Raw genomic sequence first — 26,008 nt, 5'->3', positions numbered from 1 at the left:
CACGTGATCTGATACACCAAAATTCTAAAGTTAAAATTCATTATTAACCTTCGTAGCACCAATGCGTGAAACATTGAAATAAAAACCTTTTTTTTCCAATTTATCTACGATTTCTCTTCAAATCTCTTTTAAAATATGTTATCTAAATCATCTTAGAAAAAAATGAACACTTCCAGCGAAACATTTCCGAGTGCAAAGTGTTAACTCCTTGCCTTCCGATAACGCGTGAGACTCGTGGTGAACATTTTAAATAGAATTTAACAAAGATTAATATTACTCAATTCTTGTAAATTCTAATTAAATATTCTTTTTTTGTTATCAATTGTTATGTTGTAGGGAAAAAGTAGACATAGAACATGCACAAAATGTTTCTCCTTTTTCAATAAACTATTAATGACGAAGTTGTTGCATCGATTACAGGTGGAAAATAAATCATAGAGCAAAGGGTTAAACCGCGATTTACCTGCGTCGTTTCGAAATTCCCAAAAATACGAAAGAACCTTTAGCCTAATGTCACATTCAACGGTCGCAGACACGTAACGATAGACTGCAATCTTCGTTAACTATTTAAACGCACGACTACGTTGCAGTTTCGCCGGTTATGGCCTTCGCGTAAATCAATGGTGGTCTCGATGTCGAACCGCCTTCATAACTATCCCGTGATATAGAGGCGCGCGCGCGAGCGCACAGGGCGGGGGATCGGTGTTTCTGTTATTATCGTTCGGTAATCGGTGTTTTCTCCCGAATGTTAATTAACTGAATAAACCGTGGCCCGGGCTGTTTATCGTGCACGACGCACGCTCCACGCACTGACATTACGAAGTCGCAAGCGAAACACCGTCGTCATTCCCGTCGATGAAACCGCAATTTCGTTAGTCACGGGTCGGCGTGCGGGGAATCCGTTAAATAAAAGAGGTGGGGGGAGGGTGGGAGAGGTGCCTCGGTATTTGACCGTGTCGCGATAACGATCGCGAGCGAAAGAAATCACGGGGATCGCGTGGTCGGGGATCTGGGCGGCGATTACGCGAGATTCGTGATAACTTCCTTCGTGACTTGCCCGCGTCACGTTCGCCTCGCTGCTCTCCCCATCGCCGGGAACAGGATGTATAGGTGTCTTTGAACAGCTGCCGCGTGTATTCCCGTTTATTTTCCTTTTCACGAATTTCATCAAAGCACACGTCCCCGACTATCTTCTGCCCGTGTGTATCTTCTGGCTGGTCTGGAAGCGTAGTCACGAAATTTTTGAGCGAAGATCAGTTTTCTGTTTTATTTTTTCTTCTTTTTTCCCCCGGAACTTTATTCTTGATTTTATACTTTGTTGCATATATTTTTATGATTTTGAATGAGTATTAGACACGCGGCGTATGTAATAATTGTGATGCGATTCGATTGTTGTTTACGGTATCTGCTTTTTTCATGGTTGAATAATTTTGGAAGAGTATTCTATGATGAAACCGGGTAAATTGTTTTATATAATTCTACCGTGCCTTGATTGATGGAAAATTTATTAGTGTGCAGTGGTTTAATGAATTTTACGGTGCGCAACGGAATTATTTACAATTCGAGCGGAAAAAATCATTCGGGTGGAGTACGTATGCAGCCGGCAGATTTATTGTTGACGTTGTAGACATCGAATTTTTGAACGTTTTGTATCCCACGTCTAAATTGATTGTCCGTAAACTCTATGAATAAATTTTTCATCTACCGTGACCTATACGTGTCGCCGTAGCGATACGCAAATAGGCGATAAAGGCGACGCGCGTTAAAACCGCTGAAAGTTTTCATCGCTCTCGTTTATTGCAAATTGATGGAAATGACTGTTCGAATTTGTCCGAGAGTTTTTCACGCACGCCCGCTCCATTATACGTCGCCCGTGAAATATATTATCCGCAGAGAACGGATTGATAACGGAGTTACATGACTCCATTTTCATGTTACACGGAACATCATCCTGTGTTACAAAGAGACCGTAATGACGTGGCGCGCGCGCGCGCGCGTTTGATTGTCACGGATGTGAGGACCAGCTAGTAATAACTGTACCGAAGGTGTATATAGAAGTTCACGCCTTTTTGTAATTCACTTTATGCAAATATTCATTCCCGGCTATTTGAACTTTCGAATTTTGACCCTTCGAATCTACAAACCTTTCGAATTTCTCATTTTTCTTAGCTGTGATCCTTTGAACTTTTAAATCTTCACAATTCTAAGTTTTGAAATTTTTGAGTCTTTGAAACATTGAACCTTTGGATCGTTGAATTTCTAAATCTTTGAATCTTTGAATCTTTGAACCTTTGAACCTTCGAATCTTTGAATCCCTGAATCTTTGATAAATATCATATGCTAAAAAGAAATGATAATAACGACAAAATTTCACTTCCTCTGTTATATATTTAAACATCATCGACGTGTTCCATTACTCTATACGATATTGTTTACACGTTACTTTACTGTGAATATCGGGAACACGATGTTAATGCTCGAAAGAGTACTATTTACTGAAATAAAACTTAAAAAATGCGGTACAGTTTCCGTACGTGACGTTTTATACATGCGACAGCTTTGCGTTCAGTTTGTACTGCGGTACGAACGCATTTTCTTCTCGCCTTCTTTCCTCTCGCCTGTCTTTTATTTCCTTTCATTGTCGCGCGTTCGAAATACGCCTCGAAGATTAGGATAAATGTGCCCGCTGCGGCTTGAGGGCATATGTTTACGCAACTCGTAAATCGAACGATAAATTGATCGGTCGGTTTCATAAACCCGCGTCCGCACGCGACCGGAGAGTATAAATTATTTAAAAATCAATATGCGACTCGTCGGCGGCGTTTCCGGTAGTTTTATGGAAGCTGAAAATAAAAGCTGTTGTTTTTTAAGCCTACGCTGCGTTCGCTCGTTGTTTTCGCGTTAAAGTTAACGCAAGGTATTTGTCTTACGGAGCGTGCTAATTGCAAAAATATCCATGTTACATGTACAATGTGTTTAGAAAAACGGTTAAATTAATAGAACACACGAGAAAACTAAAACAAGAGGAAAAAGATCAAGAAGATTTTATCCACGTATTTTAGAACACTGAATATTCTTTGTTTCATTTAGGATTTCTATTAATCGAAGAACAGAACTATTCTGTAAAAGCAATTTAAAAATAGTTGGAAGCTTTCGTAACTTAATGAACCTCCTTGCATCATTTATATATACTTTTAGACTACACTATCAATAAATAGCCAGTCAGCATCATCATAGTACCACGCTACCGTATTTCCACAATCAATTCATCGCATTAATCGTCTAAGCGTAATGATACAAAATTCAGTCAATAGAATATTTTTCCTTTTATCATATAACGCGAGTAGATGAAACAAAAATGTCACCTTACTTGCAGTAATGTCTTTTCATCTCCCACCTGAGGAGAAATTGAACTTCAATAATTAAAACTGCATGAATGATTGAATAGTTTACTTCTTATTTATATTATCAATGCGTTTAATAATTATTAGTCTAAGAATCTTAAGGATTCTATTAGGCTGAGACCACTGTGTGGTTCAACAATTTGATTAGTCGCGCGTGTATTACGCGAAGTCACGCTGAAGTCCCGCGGAGCGAGTGAACGGTGTAGCTCGGTTTCGCTGAAAGTAACGAGTCGTGTCGTGTTATAATTACAGCCGGCGAGAGGATCTCGATGGTGAACGGTGAGGGAGGACCACTGGCGTTTCTCCAGGATCCCGAGGATGTCCGCGGAAAGATCAGGCCAGGGAATGGATCATGAAGTGACCGCGCGCAAGGGACACAGTGGACACGTGTGATTCCTCGACAAGTATTTAGCCACAATTAAGATGTACCCCGCGCCGGCGAGACATCCAGCCGCTGCCGTAAGTACCCGACCAGCCGAACAAGGAGGATTCCTTTCGCGTGTTTTACCTAGCGCCGCATCTCGCTTGAAACTTTCTCGAAACGCGCTGGGCAAAACAGCCGAGGTCAGGCCGCGTGCTCAGCTGTTGCACGCGGGGCAAAAAAAATGATGACCGGTAAAGTAAGTGCATTTACTCGACGCGGCTCGAGATACCGCGAACTTACCCAATTTTTATCGCGTCCGAGGTAGTTTCAGCACTCGCAGGCCTGAGACCGCTAATTTTTGTGACTCGCTCGCGGCGGGTAATTCTTGTGACTTACGACCTTGCATCGCGAGGCGTGAATCATAGGAGAACAGTATTTACGCGGTGTCGACCGTGCACTCCGCGGAAACATTATCAGAAGGTGAGAAAGTTCTGCGGGAAGTCTCGCGAAAATATTTTTCACGGATACGTTAGAAATTGTGGTTTAGTCCAGACACGATCATGTTGGATTTAACCCTTTGACTACGGTGCATTGAAAAATGAAACGGACCAGTCTTGTATTTGTCCATGATGAATGCACAATTTACGGGAATTATAGGGTAGACCGGGGCGAATCGTCATATTTAACTTCACATTTATCAGCGAAAAACTAATAGTTAAAACTTATGGTTAGTTTTTTGGAGTTGACTCTTATTATTATATCTTTTATTATTCTGGGTTCTGTGATCCCTGATTTGCCTCTTTTTGTACGTGTGTATATAAATAAACATGATAGTTTTAATTATAGATATAAAAAATGAGGGAAACTAGAGATCCTTCACCCCGTACACTTTGATCCGAATAGCCCAGTTTCTACGGATTTCAAAGTGGATATGGTAAATGAACAGAATACAATAGAATAGTTTAAAATACATTAAATATTGAATTTTGTCACTTTGGAGGCTAATAATAATAAACACATTTGAATTTCTAAAGCTTAACTTGCCATTTTAAATGCGAAATTTCGAATAACGTATTTTAGACAAGCCAAGAATTCGTTACATTCGCGTGCGTTCGCTTCGATTCTAACACGTGCTGGTGGCAAATAGTGGTCTGACACAATTGCAGATATATTGGATTAAGTGTAGGGGAAGGTGTACGAAGTAATAAGAACAGTTAGCATGCTGATTTCTATAATAACGTAACAAATATGGCCAATATTCTTATTTGTATCCGATTCGCCCCGTCATCCGTTTCGCTTTAGTCTACCTTATTCGATTCGTGTGGAAAAAATTCTGAGCAGGAAGTATATGATGCCAGCATGCGAAAAACAAACGGGTTAATGTGCATTATTAGACAGTTGTTTAAAACAAATTAACGACGCCTATAGGCGCTGTTCGCCCGAAGAGTTTGACTCTTACTGAACGCCTATAGTCGCGGTTCGCAGTTAAAGTGTTAAGGTGTGACCATAGAATAGGGAAGTTAGCACTGCGGCATCCGGTCATTTGTCATTCGAAAACTAGAATCAAAGCAGAGCCGAACGATTCAAATGAAATTGGAGATCTAGGGAATGCAACTGAGCTAACCTTGATTCCAGAAACATAATTTATTAAGTTAGAGGATCCTTGGATCACAGAGTTCGAGTTATTCCGGATTCCTAAGATATGGAGGTCAATATCTTCAGTATCTTCGGACTGTAATTCAAGAATCCTCGAACCTTTGGGTTTCTTGATTAGAGGATCCTTGAAGCTCTAAGAGCGAAGGAGCTTTTTAATTGAAGGGTTGTTGAATTTTTTAAACTCTTCGATTAAGTATCATCCCAGTCCTTATAAGATTCTACGTAATATTACATTCCTAATACTAACACAGAAAAATATTTCTCTAATCCACGCGAACGACACTCCAGTACACCTAAATATCGATCGCAGTCCACCTACATCCAGCAGGTTTTTCTTCTAAGAACATTCGAGGGTTTCCACGTTTTCCTCAGCGGTGCGATTAAAAAGCGAAGCTTCGTAAGACGATTCAAACGAGTCGGTGACGAGCAAAGCTTACGGAAGAAAGGATCAGCGTGGAGTAATATAATTGCGGAGGCCATCGTAGAAAAAGCATTCCCCTTTATACGGTTTACTCGGCCGTCTTTTAGATTTTCATTTTCTTGCTGCAAATAATTCCGCTATTCAAAGAATGCCCTGCCGTCGCTCACTGTCCCGCTCTCCTTTTTTGCTCTTCTTCCTTCGTTTCTCCTTTCCTCCCTTCCCTCTCTCTCTCTCTTTCCTTCGTTTCTCGTTTTTTTTACGCTTCCAACCTGCCCCGTTATAATTTCACGCGTCACATAAGCTCAAAGTCCTTTATGCGAAGCGAGACCACCGGGGAATTCGTCGACGCGGGAGAAGGCCTCTAGAAATTGTACAGATTATTTATAGTGCGAGAGAGAGGGCAGAGGGAAGAGTCAACGTACAACAATTGTCGTTGGCAGAAGCGGCCACCGGACGATATGTGGCCGCGACTCCGCCGTTTGTTTGCTTATTGCCGCTAATGTGGCGCCGTTCAACGGGCATAAAGTGGTTCAATAATTTTCGCGCGAGCATTCTTGCTGCGTAAAACAGTCCACGACGATACGCGAATCGGTTTAGGAGTTGGCGGATGTACCCGGTGTATCGAAATGTAAAGACGTTCGCTTCGGATCTGACGAAAAAATACGGTCTTTAACCCTTTCCGGTCGGAGGACTGCGAGAGTGGGCAACCCGATTAGTCATAGCATTTAGCTGGTAATAAATTAACATATGGTTTATATTTATTAATTTTTATATAAGTATGTTTAAAATATTTATGATTTATACTTACTTATTTGTTTAACAATTACGATAATGGCTGATGAAACAGTTGAACATTTGACACTCAACGGTAAAAGTACCTTGTCCAGTCATACCTAGATTTCGGCTGGAAAGGGTTAACATTAGGTTTACGGACGTTTATTGTACACTGCAGCCTTTCCGTGTTGACTGAGCTCTGTCAAGTTCTGAGGGGAGTGGGGTAAGGGGAATAGGCCACACGCTCCACCTCTATCCTTCCAGGAAACATAGTAGCCGAGCCTTCGTCTGCTCGGGGTTCGGTGAACATGAAAAGCACACTGCGGCCGCCTGTGGACAAAACCCAAAAATTCGACTATTCACATAACAAAATTGAAGGATACCAACCTGTTGCTAAGTAGTCCCTGGTATACAAAATAATTTTTATTTGAAAAATTAATGAATAATAACTACTGTTCAGCACGCTCGAAGATTGTTTTACAGACATACCGGGTTTACCAGGTATTTCAATTTTTAACTTATATTCATTGTTAAATATATTTATACACATTTCTAACAATGTAAAATATTCTCCGTGGCATGTAGATCTGATTTCACATAATATTGTATGAATAAATTCCGTTTCTCTATTTACATAACATTGCAATCGAAACGCAAAATATCCATTGTCATTGCAAATACTTTATAATATTCCTATAATGTAAAAAATATAACCACCATGTGTTTAGCTCTATACCTTACAACTTTTGTTTGAAGCATGTTTTTATATTACTCATTCTTTTTAATCTGTTAACTGTGAAATTTAATTTGAAAAATCTCTAATAATGAGTTCGATGAAATCAAAGAATGAAGTGTATACTGATCAAACGCAGGCCAAATGCATGTATAATATATTCTAATGAAAAACTATAGAAAACGGATAAGAATTACATGTTTCTTTGAAAAAGTAAATAATTGATCGCTGAAAGAATTAGTATCATTTTGATTTTAAGATGACGTGTATACTCGTCGAATGCAGTTAACTGGTTGAATTATTGAGTTTTGTTCAGAAAACGGGCGTTTGGCTGCATTGTGCGCCGCACAGAAAGGAAATCTAACATCAATGTTCGTTCTTCTCACTTCATCGTACTTCGTTTCGCTTGCTTTCTTTATTGCGTGATTCGACCAGTAACAAGCACATGTCACTGTTGCCAGAACTATCGGGTCGAGCGCCGCGAGTGGACGTCTCCCCTTGCCCCTCTTCCTTCAAAATTTGATAGAACTCGGCCAAGACGTGAGAGCTGTACTGTATAGTTTATTTTATCGTTTTGAGTAAAATGGATATCCATTCATTTAGATTTCAGAAATTAGGGGTTAAAAAATCTAGGCTTATGATATATACTCGTACAACTGCATCAATAAAAAACGACGTAAACATTTGGGAAGTAATGTCTATAAAATTCAATATGCGTCAAATTGACGCGTTTTGTAAACCTAGTGTTAATTTTTTACACTCGAAACACGTACCACTCACGTCGAGACGTGTTTGTTGTAAAATTGCTAATGACGTCTTATGCACATTGATAGTCTTGTTACATTGCACGTGCAACATTGTTATGAAATGTATCACTTATACAAAATTATTAATAAATAAAATTAGTGTACATATCTGCGTGAAATAGTTAAAAACAAAATTCGTCGCGCAAGACTTTGTCAAATCTTTGCATTTATTTATAGCGCAACAGGTTAAAATACAAAAACATATTAACGCTGGAACCCGTTGATTTGAGGAATATTAATTTTCATAAACATTATTTGGTAGAGATCCATGTCAATTTTGATTGATGCAATTATAATAGTGTGTATTATAATCCTCTGTTTTAGAAACTATAATTTCCAAGATTTATATGAATGAACTTATATTGTTTTAGGAGCGACACAATAAAGTGTACAATAAGTGCCCGAAAACCTAGTGTTACACTTCCAGATTTGTATTAAAATTATAATTTTAAATAGCGCGATTGTTATTTCAAAAATTTTAAGTGGTTATACATAAACTGCCACGTAATTTGAATAGGTATTTTAGATTTAGTTTTTGTGAAATATAATAACGGGAAAAATTTTTAGTAAGGTCTAAGGTTATTTTCTACGAAACGATATTAATCTAGTTATGTTTGGAAGCTATTAATTTAAGGTCTCCCTATATATCGTCTTAGCGTTTTAGGATTACTAAAACTAAACAGGACACCACGACTACCGGGGAGACTTCCTTGGTTCGTCGTCTAAACCTCTTTAAGCACTCGTTAATGAAGCCTGTATGCGACCTTCTGCTTATTTTATGAATCACTTAGCTTTTTACACTAGGAGTTAATTGATTGTACTTCACGTTTTTATTCATGTTCCTTTCTTGCATTTATGTTCTAACTTCTAGTTCAAAGATCTCTGTAGTCGCTAATAAATGCTACTGTGTTACTAAACTGATACCTAGTGATACATTTTTTATTAATTCAGAACTAGCACTTTCAGGTAATTTTACAATAAAAAATTTGCAAAATTAAAGATTGCAGGATAATTCATTGTTACTCACTTTCGAAACAATTATATAAAATGTTTGCAATGGCCTGATATTCTTTCCCTAATCGAATTAAAGGTAACTAGGAGTGTTTTTTTAGAATTTCTATTGTATTGATTAATTTTTAATAAAATTCAGTTTTTAATATTTGTTGAAACGTAAGACTGAGGAGAGGGGGGGGGGGGTTTCTTACACGGAAAGAATTTGTAGCATTCAAATACGTATTCATGACAGCTTATTTTCTGTCGGATTCTAGGCACAATTATTATTTGGTACACCTTGTGTACGCGTCGTTATCAGGAATTGCAAACAACTGGATATTAATGGAGGAAATTAACTCTTCCCGGGTATGGTTTTGATTCAATCACGTATACCTGGTAGCTTTGGTAAAATCATGTTAATTATTACAATGAGCCGGGATTTGACAATCTATGTAGTAGAGTTCGGACCGATTAACTGGTCGCGAAAGCATCGAGTGAATGTTAGCGTGCGATCTCATGTTTTAATTCGAGGAAATTGAATTATGAATATTGAGATTACGTTCTCTTTGCTTTTGCATTAAAGATAATTGAAATCCGTAGTGGGAAGTTACAGCCGCTGGGAAAAGGTTCGTGTAAATTTACGTGGCAACTGTATTTGATTCGTTTCAATTTAGAACAGGTGTTCCATTTTTAATCGCAGCTTAAGCAGTTATATAACAACAATGTTTCACTGTACTTCATCTTTATATCCCATTTCCATTCTTATCGTTACTCTAAATTCGATGAACAATTCGTAAAAACTAATTTTTGCAATTCTGATGTCAGAATCTCGAAAGAAGTAAGTTTTCAAATAAAGTTTCAAGATAATTGCTAGAAATCGCTTTACATACGATTTAATATATTCTTTTGTATCCAAGTTCAAAAAATACAAAATACAAAAAGATTTCAAAACTGGGAGTGGATACAACTTTGTTATTACCTTTTATTAGGAGAATTATATTAGATTGACCGCCAGGATCATGCATGCGTACAGGTTTAGTGTTATTAGCAAGGTTAATCCGCGTTCCCACATTGAGTGCAATTAGTAAGATTTATATTTATAAATGACAAAGATCAACCGTTACGTTTTCAGTGGTATTAAATCTAATCTGAAATAATGAATCACTCGGGCATTAAAGTGCGCTAAGGGTTTCGCTTCGCCCCGAGCCGTGAGACAGGAAATTGATTTCGAATTTACCTCGTGAATGATAGATGGCTCGGGGATCATAATAGAAGCGAACACTCTCCTAAGCGCTAAGAGTTGACCCATTCTCTATACTTGGCAACCAAACAAATGATGGTGATGCCTACGACTATTGTGCTCGTAATACTGTAACTCGAACCCTCGCGAAGAAGGGAAAGATAATAAAAGCGGGAGTTTCTCGCTCGGATGGAGCGACCGCCGTTTTCTCGTTACTCTGGTGAACCATGGATATCCCAAGATCAAGAAGATTTGGCTAGATTTATAAGCGGCAATAATAATATTGAGCCAGTTGAAAGTTAAATGGCAGATTGCCATTCACCGTTACAAATGTATATAATTTATGGAGGTAAACAGAATTCATTATTATCATTCGTCCTCTGCGGAGCTTTATGTGAATTAATATTTTTTAAAATATAGTTGAAGCAATAGAATTACTATAGAAACTGGTTTCTCTTGACAAATGTTATAAAAAATCGTTACATTTTTGGTATTTCATGTATTTTTCGTATCATGTGCAGAGTGCAATATTGCATTTTCCATAAATGCATAAGTATCTGCAATTTTACACATTCACATTGGACAAATTTTACTGAAACTTTCCTATAAAACGGGGTATTTTAATTATATACAAATATTAACATTTGCACATGAATATTAATTTTTATATAACATAATATAATGTATAAGCTAACATCTCTCTCCCTCCCTCTCTCTCCCTCTCTGCCCTCTCTCTGTTTGAATTTTGAATTTTGAATTCTGAAGAAGAAATTGTACACAATTCAGGGTTACAGTAGGGACTATCCTGGGATGGTGACGACTTATCATTGTGCGTGGGGGCAACATTGTGAGAGATTCAGTCGAGATGCCCAGAGTCGCTCTCAATATCGCCGGATGGTAGGATCACCACTGGTTTTTTTAGTGAACGGAAATGCCACATAACCCCTGGCCTCCCCCAAGGTTGAAGGTATCTTTAAAAGATTTTCTTCACATGAAAAACAGGATTATTGTAAGCATGAGAAACAGTAATTTATTTTCCATCTTTTGTTAATTGTCACTTTTTATCAGTATCACTTTATTAGACTAAATTACACACTAGTTTACACATTCCATAAAATAATATAGCGTCATTAGATAATATCAAATCTAAATCTGATTATATTGCGAATACAGGATCAATGTAACTTTCACAGTAAAAATATGTTGTAATTTTTAACACAACACTTGTCTATCTAAATTATTAAAACAACTTTATTTTTTTTTAACAGAATTATAACAATTTTATTTTATTTTAATAGAACATCAATAAGGAAGAAGAAAGAATATAGAAATATTAAGGTGTAGACGTTTATGATAGATAGAAGCTTCCTGTACAATTTGAAAAATAAAAATTTTGTAAAGGAATTTAAAAGAAAATTAAAGATCAACATTTATGTAAAATAAAACGTACAAAATATTGGTACATTACCTTTGCTATAAATGTAATTGTCGCGCGAGTGTAACTTTTATGATCCGCAATTAAGTTCCAGTAAGTGTTTGAAGGTAAAATAGGTTCAGTTAATAGTTGTTTACTGTCACTTTTTTCAAAGTCACCACCAGCCGACACGGGGTCAATAGGAATAATAATGGTCGTGATAGCCGTGTTTAACTTGATTGCTTAATGCGTTGCTCGAAGGAAGTAAAGAACTTAATCAGTTTACTTCACACGAACGTGCTGATTAGTGATTCATCGTTTATATGCAGAATCTGTGGCAAATCAGCATGATTCTTGTTACCTGTTAACATTACATACTCTGCATTTTATAGAAGTTACTTAGCGTGACATTTAATCTGTAATTAAATTTTGCTAAAATATACCGCACATACGTGTCATTTATTCGAATTAGACGAATTGCTTTGAAAATGACAGAAGGATTTATTAATCGAAATTATAATTAGAAACTAACTTCGATACACAATCTGGAAAATACTGACCAAAAATAGTCATTTTAATATTTACGTTTACATTAAAATAAACACGTTCTCTTATATAACTTATTTTATTAAACTAATCGTCTCCGCAGACTATGTAATTAAGGATTCCTAAATTCAATGTGAAACTAATTACCTTGTGAAGCTTCAACTATGTACTTGATTTATTCAACACTAAAACTGCCAGACGGGTCAAAATAACCCATTCCTGATTTCTCCTTTTTGCAATTATTGAAAAGATAACAGATGTTTCTCTGAGAAATTGTTAAAGAAATTGATGTAGCAATGCACGAACTGAATTGAAAATCAATTAAATTTTAAATAGGTACACTCTTGGAGTTTCTATAGAAGAATTTGAAAAAGTCAATTTAACTGCTTGGTAGTTTTAGTGTTAATATTAAACAAATTTATAACTTGCAAATGTTCGTGTTCCGTCGGTTTAATCTTTTCTAGAGGAGGATTAGGGCTTTCAACTTCAGTTGTGCATAGTTGTATATGTTATTAGCACGCAATATTGGTAGTTAAATAATCATTGTTCGGTTCATTGGATAAAGTAATTCTCGTACACCTCCGATAAACAGCGATTAATAATTATCAATTAAAGCTGCTCACGTATTCCTTATGCAGAGCCAAGGAACGATGCGACGAGAAGCGCTACACGGTAACTGGAAGTCTTGTAACCTCTTTGGGAGTGGGCTGCGCGTTGACTTGTATTGTGCATTACAGTAAAGGACAAAGAGCCGCTGCTTTGTCTCCCCCTCCCCTTTCTGCTCTTTTAGTCTCTTCCCATTTCTTCACGCTCCCCACCCTTGCTCTTCTTGCTCGCTTATTTATTCACTCGCGTTTCGTCTGCACACACAGCATCTCGCATCGGTGATGCTGTTTGTATTTACACCGGGTTCCGTGAGCTTTTTTTTCGATGTTCCCTCTTGTTAAAGTATTTACTGCTATAATTTTGTTAATTCCCCGATTATTATGAGCACGGGTCGTGAAACTTATTCGATCATCGAAACCTCTTATCAACCCTCACAAACAAACGAAGTTTCTACTATTTTGATGCCTTTATTTTGCAATTTAAAATTTTACCTTTATTAATCCTTTGCACCCGTGTGTCATGTTGGAGATGACGATACAAAATTGTTATAGAACGTTGAAAATTGTTTTAAAAAGTACCACATTTTAAAAAATTATAAAAATTAAATCTTATAAAAATAATAATAAATAAAATTAATATAAAACGTTGAATTCTACTACTTCAAATTACTTTAATTCATTTCCCTAAAAATAAATACAAGTTTGCACTCAACAAGATTGAAAATAAATGAAGTGCAAAGGGTTAAGGTTTAGTTAAACTAATATACTTATTAATATTTATTTTAACGGTAATAATGAGTTTCTTTAATAATGTAAACGCGGGAAGTAATATTTTAAACGAAAGGAATAATGTATTTATAATATTTTGACGTTACTGACTTTGGAAATTGTTCTCATCAGTGTTTCTAGGATTAGTTGATACAGGATGAACGGATAAACATTTTTGTTTTCTTCTAATCGAGAGAGAGGGGGGGAGGGAGGGAGGGAGAGAGAGGGAGGGAGGGAGTGAGAGGGAGAGAAGGGGGGAGAGGGTGAGAGTTTTCTTGAAATATCGAGAGTTGGCGTCATTGCTTTCTTTAAACATGTTCTATCATTATAAATTACTTTTTTCATTCAGTATTATGAGAAAACTCATTTCGTCGCTAGATTCCGTTCTTTTCTCCCAATGAGCAGAGAACATGTACGTCGAGTTTCGCAGTTATTTCACGATGATGGAGCGCTTCAACAATACACATTAGGGACGCATTAAACTTCATCGCGAGCTTCCCAGTAGCGATTCGATGATTCATGGCAATTTTCGTCTGCGAATCGTTTTCATCTGTTGCTTTTAATCGCGTCGTTGATAATACAGAAACTTTCGTTCTCGATGAATTTTGTTTACAATACAGATAAAAATCTTGGACAACTCGAGCTCTGAGTAGATTCACTGACTACGTTATAGTGAATGCTCTGTGTGTACAGACTGCTCATTCTGATATTAGCGAGTTCCTTTCTCGTAAATGATAAGTATACGGAAGTAATGGGAGAGAAAAATATTGTTCCACTTCCTATAACCCATAGAAATAGCGTTGGTACATTTTCTGTGTTTGCAGCATATCCTACGAAACTATCTTGACCTTTAGTTTTTCGATAAAACACTACAGTACTTAATATATAAAATATAATATAAATAATATAAAAAATAATTACTTTTTAATTTTTAAAGTACTTTATGATTTTATATTTTTCATTTTTTATATTTAAAACTATATATAATATCTTCAGTACAACTTTTATGCTCAGAAGTACATTTTCCAGCTTTCTTTTCCTTCATTGTTCCAGTATATTTAATATTTACGAGGAAAGAGTTGATCAATAATTAAATTTTCATACATTTCTGGAAAAATTGGAAGTACGACATATAAAACTCCTAAACTGATTAGGTCTTTAACCAGTTAACTGTGTGAATTTAGTTAAAAAAAATCTCTCACTTTGAATGCAATAAAGTGAAGCAATGAAGTATATACTCATCAAATGCAGTGCAAACGCACTTATAATATATTCTGACAAAAAACTAAAGCAAAACGAAGAACTACATGTGTATTTGAAAAAATAACTAATTCATCGTTGAAAAGATTAGTATCATTTCGAGTTTTAAGATAACGTGTATACTCGTCAAATGCAGTTAAGTGGTTAAAATCTTTTTTAAAAAGAACCATTTTCTATCGTAGTTCTATTTTTCTAATTATACTAAATATTTGAATTCGCACACATATCCGCAATCTAATAATAACTATACTAACACCTTATATAACGCGTCCAATGTCTCGATTCATCCGCCTTCGATCGAAAGCGGTTTACTTCATGCAAGCCGTACAAAATTCGTCGCCCACGGATGAAACGAAAAAAAAAACGAAATTGCGACATACAAATGATTCTCCGCGGGTGAGTTTTTTCAGCACGTGGACGGATGAGGTGTGGGTGGGGAGAAAGAGGGAAGGAGGGAGGGTAGGGGAGATACGCCGATGACAATCGCTGATCAAATTGCACGACGACTAATTGTTCGTCGAGTCGTCCCATCCGAATTGAAACGAGGAGTGAAAATTGAAATGCTCGCCGGAGGGTCACTTGATCCCGAAATAGAAAAAGTTATACTAGACGGCCGATTGGTAACAATGGACGGCAATGACGAATTTATACTTCCGAGATGTGACGTGGGAGTCTAGACTTTCCTTATCCAAATCTAGGAGTAGTTTTCATCTCTGCAACAAAAATAGCGGTTAATGAAGTAAAACCCTGCAGTGTGTTTGATCACTTATTCGATGATATTTCTCCTTATTTTATGTCACAATTTTACATGTTTTATAGATATGTCATTATTGACATATATTCAATACAATGTTATATTATCTTATAATGTCTCAGATATGTATGTGAATGCAGCCTTAGTACTTGACAAATCTTAAAAACACGTCACTGTAGTAACATCAAAGAATAGATGGAACAAATGAATTTTACGTAGGTGATGTTAATATATTTAAAAAACGATTATTATACACTGTATCGTGGGGTTTCTTTATTCATTTTTTTTGTCACCTATGGACGTTGAAAGTGATAAACTACCCTTTAATTATAATATATCTGTAGAATGTTTTCAGATGTACTACCTTCATGTAAAATTTCATTTAAATAAAATAATTTTATTTAAATAACCATTAATAAAAGTATGTGTACATCTCTAAGGGTTAATAATACTTTCGTAATTACTGATTTTTCCGTGGCGCGGTGTGCTCGTACTTACACAATTTGTAACTTTATTTAGCACACAAACAACGAAACGTTCGTTTACTTTTTTACTCTGACGGACGCCGAGAAATATTTTTTCTCGCAAACATCGTATTGTTTTTCCAAGCTTCTAGAATTAAACGACGGCGCAATGCACGAAAATGTAATTATCTGTAATGTAAACACTGATTTACGAGGGATTTGGTGAATTCTGTGGGACGAATATCCTCAGCTTCATTTGTATGTTTTTCCTTTTGATTGTAATTCACTTTTTTTAAAAACGAATTTCCTACGATCATTTGTTTAACGATATTATCCCCGGTGCATATGCGCGATGAAATGCATCGTAAACGGACGAACGTTTACAGATCAGTAATTACGTGAAAACGGTTAACAATTGGAATACAAATGAAATAACTCAATATCGATAACAAAGTCAAGTTTCTAGAGATAAATGAAACCAGAATTTGTAATAAATGTTAGCTTCATCTTGTCTTTAAATTTATAAATTTCATGATTGAAACTACACAGTTCGGTTTATTTATGGATTTTGTAAAGCGATTGGTAGATACATAGATACTACTCGTTAATATTGCAACATGCACATTGCTGTTCATAACCTTCGAATATCCTTCAGTCCTTAAAAGAAGTTTCTTTCTAAAGAATACATATCTATGACATGGTTATAGATATTTTAGAATTTTTGTTCGGTGAAAGAAATTCTTCAGCGATAGGACTGTGTAAGTCTTATATGTGTATCTCATTGTTAGTGTAAGTCTAATGACAGAGTGAACCATGCATATTTTCTTTGCAAGAAAAATGAGGTCATTTTCTTTCTACTTGTTCATATAAATAATATAACAATTATTGATAGACATATGAGTATACTACCTCCTACCATCTATAGAATGTTGAGAACAAAATTTCAGAACTTTAAACTCATTTGATTCTTTTTTTTATCTTGTTTTTATTCTTGTAATTTAGTTAGAAAAAAACTTCACTTGATGACTAAGGTTTAAAATACAGTTTTTGTAAAAAAGCTTAATGAAATTATTTAAAAATTTTTTCGGGATATGTTCAGAAGCTACAAATGTCTTAAAATGAACTGTGAATTTATAAAGAAAATCAGTATTTTCTTCTTACTTATTTATAAATATATACAATATACAATAGTCTTTTATTAACAGATCTGATCATTTAATATTAGCGTGTAATAATAAAATTATCACATTTAATAATAATAAATATTAAATTTTGGTTCATTTTTGAAACGGATTTTACTTGTAAAACTAAAGTTTAAATCTATTCGAAGTTTTTGTCCGACAATGAATTCAGTTCACTAATCTCCGTTGACTGTAACGTAGTGACATTAGACTATCTCCATAATTACCATTGCAGTTTGTAGTGCGAACACTGGCCGGTCTATATTCACCGCGGTGAGAATGCTTTAAAATGTTGCGTTGATCTTCATCGGCACGTTTCGCTCCCCGTTCCGGAATAATGGAACTGTTCCAAAGTTTTTATGGGCACTCGGAGTTTCCTGTCGTACCGTAGCACCCCGAAATTCTTACGAGCAACCGACATAGAAGCTCGTAATTCAGTTTTTACGTGGGAACGGTTACGATCGATCGATCCCGATACATCCTTCCGCTCCATGTACGTTGTGCAGTTCTAGCAATCTAGTTTCTCTTTATTCAAAGATCAGAAATTTACAAAACTAAGAAGTTGTTATCAATGGGCAATATATTAAGCGTTTAATAAATATCATATTAAATCTTTCTTTTCGAATCTTTTTTATGATCACGTGTAAAATCTATTTACGTACCATGAAAATAATTACTCGTTTAATGATGTTTACTTCGTATTTAAAAATTTCTGTTAAGACGCGATGTGTTTCGATATTTCTGTAGAGCTTAAAAAGTTTCTTTCTCAATCAATTTTCAATTGCATCACAAGAAATGTGATCGATAGTCTTTATGTGCTAGGAGTAGTTTATAATTAAACTTCCATTATATATAATTTTTCAGAAATGATGATGTTATTAGTTTAGTTAATTTCATTCGCTGGAATACCATATTATGCGACGTGTTTTTTTGTTCAATGCGTTGCGCGCCTTTCCACGCGAACGTTAATTATACAACTAATTTCTCATCGTTTTCTGTTCGGGGAATCCGGTGATTTTGTATTTTCGCGCGTATCTGCGCGGCCCATCTGTTTGCACGGGCCGCGACTTTATTTAACGCGTAAACAGCGGGATTTTAAAAAAGATCGGCCGCGCCCGTGTATTTTTTACTCCGCTCGACGCGCGCAAAATATTATTCCCGGCTACAACAATCGCGTCGGTTTTTATTTTCCGAGCGCGCTCGCCCGCGTGCCCGTTCAAACACCGACCCCGAGTGCACCCGGAAATACAGTTATTTGTAATGCCGACATCGATTTATGGGTAATTTGGCGAACTTTGTAGCGCGAACCTTTGCATTTTCGCTGTTTACGATATGATAATATAATACGCATCAATTCCGGAATAAAAGTTAAATTTGCTCGCATTCTATAAACATAGCGAAAATATACGATTAATCGTACCGTTCAGGATTTAATAACTTTACACAGGACCGGTGTTGGACTTCGTGAGATTATCGTTCCTTTCGTAGAACTCGGTTATTTTTTACTAATACATGATATATTATTTCTTCGTCGATTAATATTCGAAATATGGATTGTAACAGAAATTTTTCTATCTCGTTAAATAGAAACGAATTTCTGGAACTTCGCCAAATACGTAGGCAGATTTGTCTGATTTTTTTTAAAGATAAAAGGCTTCGATAGAATTTACCATCTATCGCCTGTATTTAATTCGAATAACCGATTATAAAGTAATCAATAATTAATAATTAAGCCAAATAGTAAATTTTTCTAGATTAAAACGAAAATGAAAAGGAAGACAAACATTCATATAACTGATTAAAATAACGATATGAGAATCGATATGGAGTTAAATGAACGAAAGAGACTGTAAAATTTTAAGTGTTGCATTCAATAAGTTTAAGTTTTATTAAGAATAGAGAGGAATTCTATGTAGATACTCTATTTTATATTCGAAGTACATAAATGTATTATCGATCGATTTTTCGAACAATCGTGCGAAAGGGATTCCATTAACACACGTGTTTATGTTTACCAACGCTTTCTCCGATGATTCCTAAGAGCGCTGTAAGTAATGAAATTCTGAAGCATCAGCGTTAGAACGGTCTGCATAACGCGCAGTAGTATCTTGCGCACGAGAATGCGAATAAAAACGATCGGCCGTCCGATGAAAAGCGCTTGGAGTGATTAATCGCAGGGATTAATTAATCGCGTAGGGAGCAAGAAACCGCGTGGTTTCGCTGATTAATCCATCGCCGGTCGGCAACGGTGTACGACGTTTCGTGAAATCGTAATCAGACGAATGCTCTTTTTCATCGCGCGAATGATAGACTGCAATACGTCGGCGGGGATTTCTGATCATCCCTTATTACTCCATTGTTCCGACGATTACCTCGAACTCACATTTTCTCAATACACAACGTAACCATACACGAATCTATTTTTTCAATACTATTTTCGAATCAATTAAACGTTTACCACCTATTTAATGGCTACTAAATATTAACTATCAATTCGATCAATTTCCGTCCGAGCGGGTAACGGTCAAATAAATCGCAGCGAGAGATTAAACATCAATTTACGATATTAACCTCCGACATTAAAAATATCAATCACTAATGTTACCTGCACGCTCCATTTAACGCAACACACATAAACAAAGAAAATCGTTCTGATCTATCTCTTCATTTTTACAAGCTCGATTTCTCAGATTGACCAATCCGTTCGGTAAGAACCATTACCAAGGGACTAATCATGTAAAATCTATTTCATTGAATGGTATCTAAAATCAAGAATGAAAATTAACGTAAATCAAGATAAAAAAATATGGACTGAGAAATGTTGACTTGCACAATTTTAATAGAGTTTTCGCGTTTATCATAGAGCGATAAAATGTCCTGTCACGCGTGCGAAACGATATATCACGGGGTCAACGAACAACGAGCCGTCTCAGGGGGTAGCCGTAATCGACACGCCCTGTACACTAGGAATTCATAGAAAACAGAGTCGTTTTCGCTCTGCATCTCCCGTAATTGGTGGGTTTTAGCGACATAATTCTTAGCCCCGGGGCATATCACAGGCCTACGGGCTTTAAGCCTTCGTCGATGGGTCCATTGGGGCGGTCGGCCTCCTACCTCTTCTCATATACACACCCGTCCTCTTTCTCGTTGTGTACACGGGGGTGCGGCTCGGGCTTTACCCGACTGTTGGGATCCGTTAGGCTCCGGAGTTTGAGGGTAAGAACGGTATGACAAGCATTTGATGAGGGGACCAACGCCACCCACTGAAATCCCGTCGAGTGGTTCTCATTTTGGTTTCACTCCAGGCAATTCCCGCCCATCCCCGAAATACTTTCGTTATATTCCCCTTTCACGAGAGCACAGTGCCTGGCTGTGATTTTAGTTAACGATCTATTGACGCATTGTTTACCGCACTATGAAAAGAAATATAAATTTCGTTTACGGCGAATCCTTCGCATTTGTAACACCAATAACGCTACTGTTGCATATTTTTATGTACCTACAATCCATCTGAATTTTTCGATTATCAGCCGATCGTTTATTTAACGAAGATCCTTGCACTTTATAATTTAACTGCTAAGTTTATCTTGATGAAACGTTCGATGTTGGAAGTCTACGTTCAATAAAACAAAAATTGTACAACCCAACGAATTCTTATTTTTCAATTTTTCAAAACTATTTCTTAAATGTTTTCAACTATTTACAACCTTTTGTTTTACATCTCAAAATACAATTACCCAAAAAAACAATATAAAAGAGAAACTTTCCAAACCAGACGCTCCATAAAAACAAGAACAAAATCACTTGACTTTCTAAATCCATGAAATACCTTACCATCCAACGCGTACAACCATCTCCGCGTCTCATCGATCCGAATCAAGCTGCCCTATCAATTTTCGATATCGCCCATACATCCGCCGTCTTCAATTAACAACCACTGTCGTCCGCCATTATCAACACCGCCATTGGCCGACGGTGCAAAGAAATCGTTCCCTCTATCGACAACGAACGGGCGAAACTTCTCAAGTCGATCCCGGCGTCGTCGAGCTGAAACCACAAATCTCTCCGCGAGCAATTCAATTGCCCCGGCATCGGTATACTTCATCCCGGGTATATAGGAGGAGGAAGTTCCAGAGCGCGGCTGGAACGTAGCGCCGGCCGGCTGGCCGGGTCGACCGCGTTTTCTGCCTCGGTCTCTCTTTCTCCGCTTCTCCCGTTTCCCTCTCCCCCGCGGGGCCAGCCCACTTTATACGACGCTATTGTAGAGTCGCGGCGCGTTTTTCGCCCGAGTGACGGACTCTCTCGGCGCTCGCGGTCGAAGAATGTAACTCGGGTCGCGGAAGATTGATCGCCACTGCCAACTGTGTCGAGAACGTCGCGACACTCTTGCCACACCGGGGAGCCGGCGAGCGCGTCCCAGCCAGTGATTCTCACCGGTCGGCCTTGATCCGGCCCCACGATCCCCGGCGCCGGATTAAAAGAGGGTTGAGGACCGTCGGCCGGTTCTTGTCCGACATTTACATTTACATGTCGAACGAGGTTCGACCCTCGGCTATCCTCGTTAAAGCGCAGAAGGGCACGGTCAGAAATATACTGCGTGCACACATATGGCAGATGGTATATACGTGTGCACGCCCGTCTACACACGCATACACCCGTTCACGTGTGTACGTGGCTAGCGAAACCGACGTCACTATCATCCGCATGATTGTCGCGCGGTGAATGATGCGTATCGATCAAAAGACCGCTCTTGCGAATCAACCCCTGCTTTGTAAATTGCGAAAGGGACGTTTGGCTTTTTTTGGATCGGTATTGGGTGATCTTCGGGTTTGGGGGCTTGATGAGTAGGTTTTGCGGTTAGATATGGTGTATGTGTTGATTTTATAAGTTCCTTGTTGCGAGGAATGATTATTTATTGAAGGAGATGAGGTACGGTAGTATTAGTCTGATTGTAGTAAGTTTGTGGATATCCAAGAGTAGGTGTTGAATTAATTTTGAAATAGGGAGTACCCTTTAAATAAGAGGATTTCTTTTCTGATGTTAATGTTGTGAGGGGTTTAGGTTAAGTGTTGACTGAGGATGTTGGAATTACTTTTGTTTTTCTTAGCTGAATCTTGATCAAAGTGTAATGTGTGATTGGTTGGTCATTATTTTTCTTTGCGAGTGATTTTCATGTTAATATACTTTCGAGTTAATACGAAGAGTAGAAAGGTAGAAATGCGAGCATCCGTAAGGGCGTTAAGCGTTTCATCCCTCGTATGACGCAGGCATTTACACACTTCCATATCGGTCACGTGGCGGATCGAAGCCACTCATGAGACATCGAGCTTCTTGAATAGTCCACTAGATGGCTACTCGAAGGATCCCTTGATCTTGCTGGCGAAACATTACGACTGGACGAAGGTCCTGTTAATTCAAGGTCAAGCTAGGGTGCACAGGAATAAAGGTCACTTTTTTTGCGAATCAGTAAATTGGAAAGGTAAAAGACATTTTTTAACGAAAGCTGAAAATGAAGTTCCGTCGTTATTTTGCATACTTTCCTATGTATTTGTATTATGTAAAGTATGCAGTATAAAGACAGCTTAACTAAAAGCTAGGTTTAATGAAATCTTAGTGGAAGTTTGTAGAATATTCAAGAACATAAGTGGTCTCTCATGGTACACATGTATATTAATTCTCTTATAGAATTACTATCACTAATCCTTATACAGGTAATGTTCACGGTTGTTGAGACCCGGATATTTAAATCTTATCATCTACTTAAAATTATTACCAAAAAGTACATTTACATCAAATAAATATAAAATGCCTCACATATACACCAGAACACTAACTTCACCCACCTCGTATACCTTTTAACTTATTCTCCAAAATACGATAGAATCTCTTCACTAAAGTCCCACGTCAAATCCTAAACACAAATATAAAACCTCTCATTATCTCCGAAAGTAACGAAGCCACTCCAAAAATTAACTTCAAGTCCAAATGATCACTCATTCGAATAGACTCAGTGTCCATTACACTATTCAACTACCAATTCCACCACATCAAAACAAACAAAACGACTCATCGATACACACTCCAAAAAAGCGTCGTACAATCAGCGGTTCCCAAAATCGAGTAAAATCGTGCCTGTTCGTCGTCAATTCGCTATAGGAACGGCTGCGTTTCCACGGACGATAAATCCTGTCGGAGTAGCGGGCGCACGGGTTAAGGGGAAGTAGCAACACCCAGGGGTGACTATACGGCATTGTGCGCCGGGGCGACGATGCTACTCGTCCGGAGGAACGTGTAGCGTTGTACACGTGCTCGTGCAATCGCACACAACGCCCCCCCAAGAACAACACAGCGCGCCGCTCTGTCGCTGGATCACGTCGGCCTGGGTTTGCGGCGACCGACGGGGAGGAACACAGGGATGGCGTGCGAGGGACAGAGAAGGATGGAGATGGAGCGAGGCTCCATACCGTCGGTCCTCTCTGCTCCGGCGCATTGTGCGCATTGCCATGAAACGTCTAACCTATAATAATCATACCGATATACAAGACGAGCTCCGTAATGCTTGCTTCTCGTGCACGCGCACACACGCACCCGCCCGGTCCCGTCTATATACGTGTGTGACCCGAGCGGTAACGCGACCGTCAATCCGCCATTGCGACATGGACGTGAGGTTACGCGCGTGAACGAGAAGCAAGCTCGAACTCTCTTTCTCTCTCGCTCTCTTTGTGGCCCTTCCTTGCCACCCAGCGAGCTGTTTCTCGCAAGAAACGATGGTTGCATTTACTGGAACTTTTCGTTCGATTGAAAGCCCTTTGAAAGCTGTGCGGTCAATATTGTGGCCGTCCACCGAATTCGGGAGATAACTTTTTGTGTGGATTTGAAAGTTAACTCTTTGAGGATGAACGTTAGATTTGTGATTTAAAATTTTTATATTTGGAATGTAGGGTTGCGGATAAACAATTTAATTATTTTAGTTGAAAGGGATCGGTACTTAGGCATCTTTTTTTCTAATATTTGAAAGTTAAATGTGTAATTTAATTCCTTCTGCAGTAGGTTTCAAAGAACTTAAAGAATCTTTAGTGTCAGAGTTACTTTTCTCACTGAAAGATTCTAATGAACCGAATTTCTTTGGGTTTGTAAGGTGTAAGAGGGTTGAGAGAGCAATGCTTGTGAAAAATGGTGATTTTTCAAGAGGGACATTCGGGATAAAAATGTCTACGCTCAGTTGAATAAGAACTAATGTTGTTTGTTATACATAAGTTGAAACGGAAAAGTATCTTGCTGTTATCAATGTTTCACAATAATGTTTTGAATATAGTTGAAATAGAATTTGCAGTGTAATTAGATAGATGTTGAGATATTAAAATGTGATGTTTCTAACATCAACGTCTGATTGTAGATTTTAGAATCTTTGCATTTGCATTTTCGTCCAAAAACTTACCTTTAGTGTAGGTACTGTCTTTGTTCAGATAGTTCGCAAGTAAGAACCTGGTTCATTAAGTGCGTTGTCATGATTCCTCTCCTTTAACACGAAATGTCTACATTTAATGTTTCATGAAGAAATTACGAACACCATGATGAGGTCTACACGATGTAAAGTTATTTCTCGAGAAAGTGCTCTGTTTCAGTAAATATGTCGCGGAGGCGATGTTTAACTTTTAATAGTCCTTTGCTTTCTAATGAGTAGCGCAATTAATGGAAGAGTTATACGATTCATGAGAAAATAAGTGGAAAGTCTGAAATTAAATTTTTCAAAATAAGATTTTTCATGAAATCATGCGTTAAACGTTCAATCTATCCAATGAATCGTCAAGTCGATCAAAATCTGCCGGAAAATCACTTGAATATTAATACTAAAACTACCGAGCAGTTAAATTGACTTTTTGAAATTTCTCTATAGATACTTCAAGAATATATCTATGGAAACTTTAATTGATTTACAATTCAGTTTGTGTATTGCTAAATCTATTTCCTTAACAATGTTTGCGAGAAACATTTGTTACATTCTTAATAATTGCAAATTGAAAAAGTCAGGAATAGGTGATATTAACCCGTCTGGTGGTTTTAGTGTTAACACTAAAATAACCGCACTGGTTATAATGGTATATTTCGCAACTATTGATATCTTAGAAGTGTTAAATATCCGAAATGATTTGAAACATAAATAGTTTCATTTCAATACTATAATCAATATATGAGGAAACCGAAAAGAATCTATCGTTATAATTTTTATAAGAATTACATATTCATGTTAAACGCTCGGTTGTTCCAGTGTTAGAATTCAATAACTTTGTAAACAAAGTTCTACGTGAAATAATTTCATTTTACATTTTCGACATATTTTTTCTCGCGAAGAATCATCCCTCGGAAGTCGTAGCTGGTGTTTGTCGCCATCTTGTGTATTAGATGTTTTATCTCTCTCATCAGTTACACGCTATCGCAGCGTAGCTTCGCAAATTCTGACTGCTCAGCCCAGAACAGCAGGAATTTCGCAACGTTCCTCTCCCTGTCTGCCTTTCACCTTGGTCTTCTTCAACGAGCAACCCCTTCCCTCCTACTCAGCCACCCTTTAAATTCAGTCTAGGCTCCCCTTACAAAGCGTGCCGGTATTTGTTAGCGCATTTTATG

The 26,008-nt window shown here is 37.5% G+C and overlaps 1 protein-coding gene across 3 annotated transcripts in view; it reads left to right on the top strand.

The window, feature by feature from the left end:
• The window catches only part of gro (TLE family member transcriptional corepressor groucho), a 146,509-nt gene that overhangs the window by 5,166 nt on the left and 115,335 nt on the right, over positions 1-26,008 (top strand). For all 3 annotated transcript variants that reach the window (XM_031980725.2, XM_076371201.1, XM_031980724.2), the window contains exon 2: positions 3,657-3,863. In XM_031980725.2, the coding sequence (XP_031836585.1) occupies positions 3,828-3,863 (36 nt within the window). In that variant the 5' untranslated portion in view covers positions 3,657-3,827. The remainder of the gene's footprint in view (positions 1-3,656; positions 3,864-26,008) is intronic.

The sequence above is a fragment of the Nomia melanderi genome, chromosome 10, assembly GCF_051020985.1.
Source record: "Nomia melanderi isolate GNS246 chromosome 10, iyNomMela1, whole genome shotgun sequence".
Lineage (NCBI taxonomy): Eukaryota > Metazoa > Arthropoda > Insecta > Hymenoptera > Halictidae > Nomia > Nomia melanderi.
Note: the sequence above shows the minus strand (reverse complement) of the source record. Positions and strands in the feature narration are given on the sequence as shown.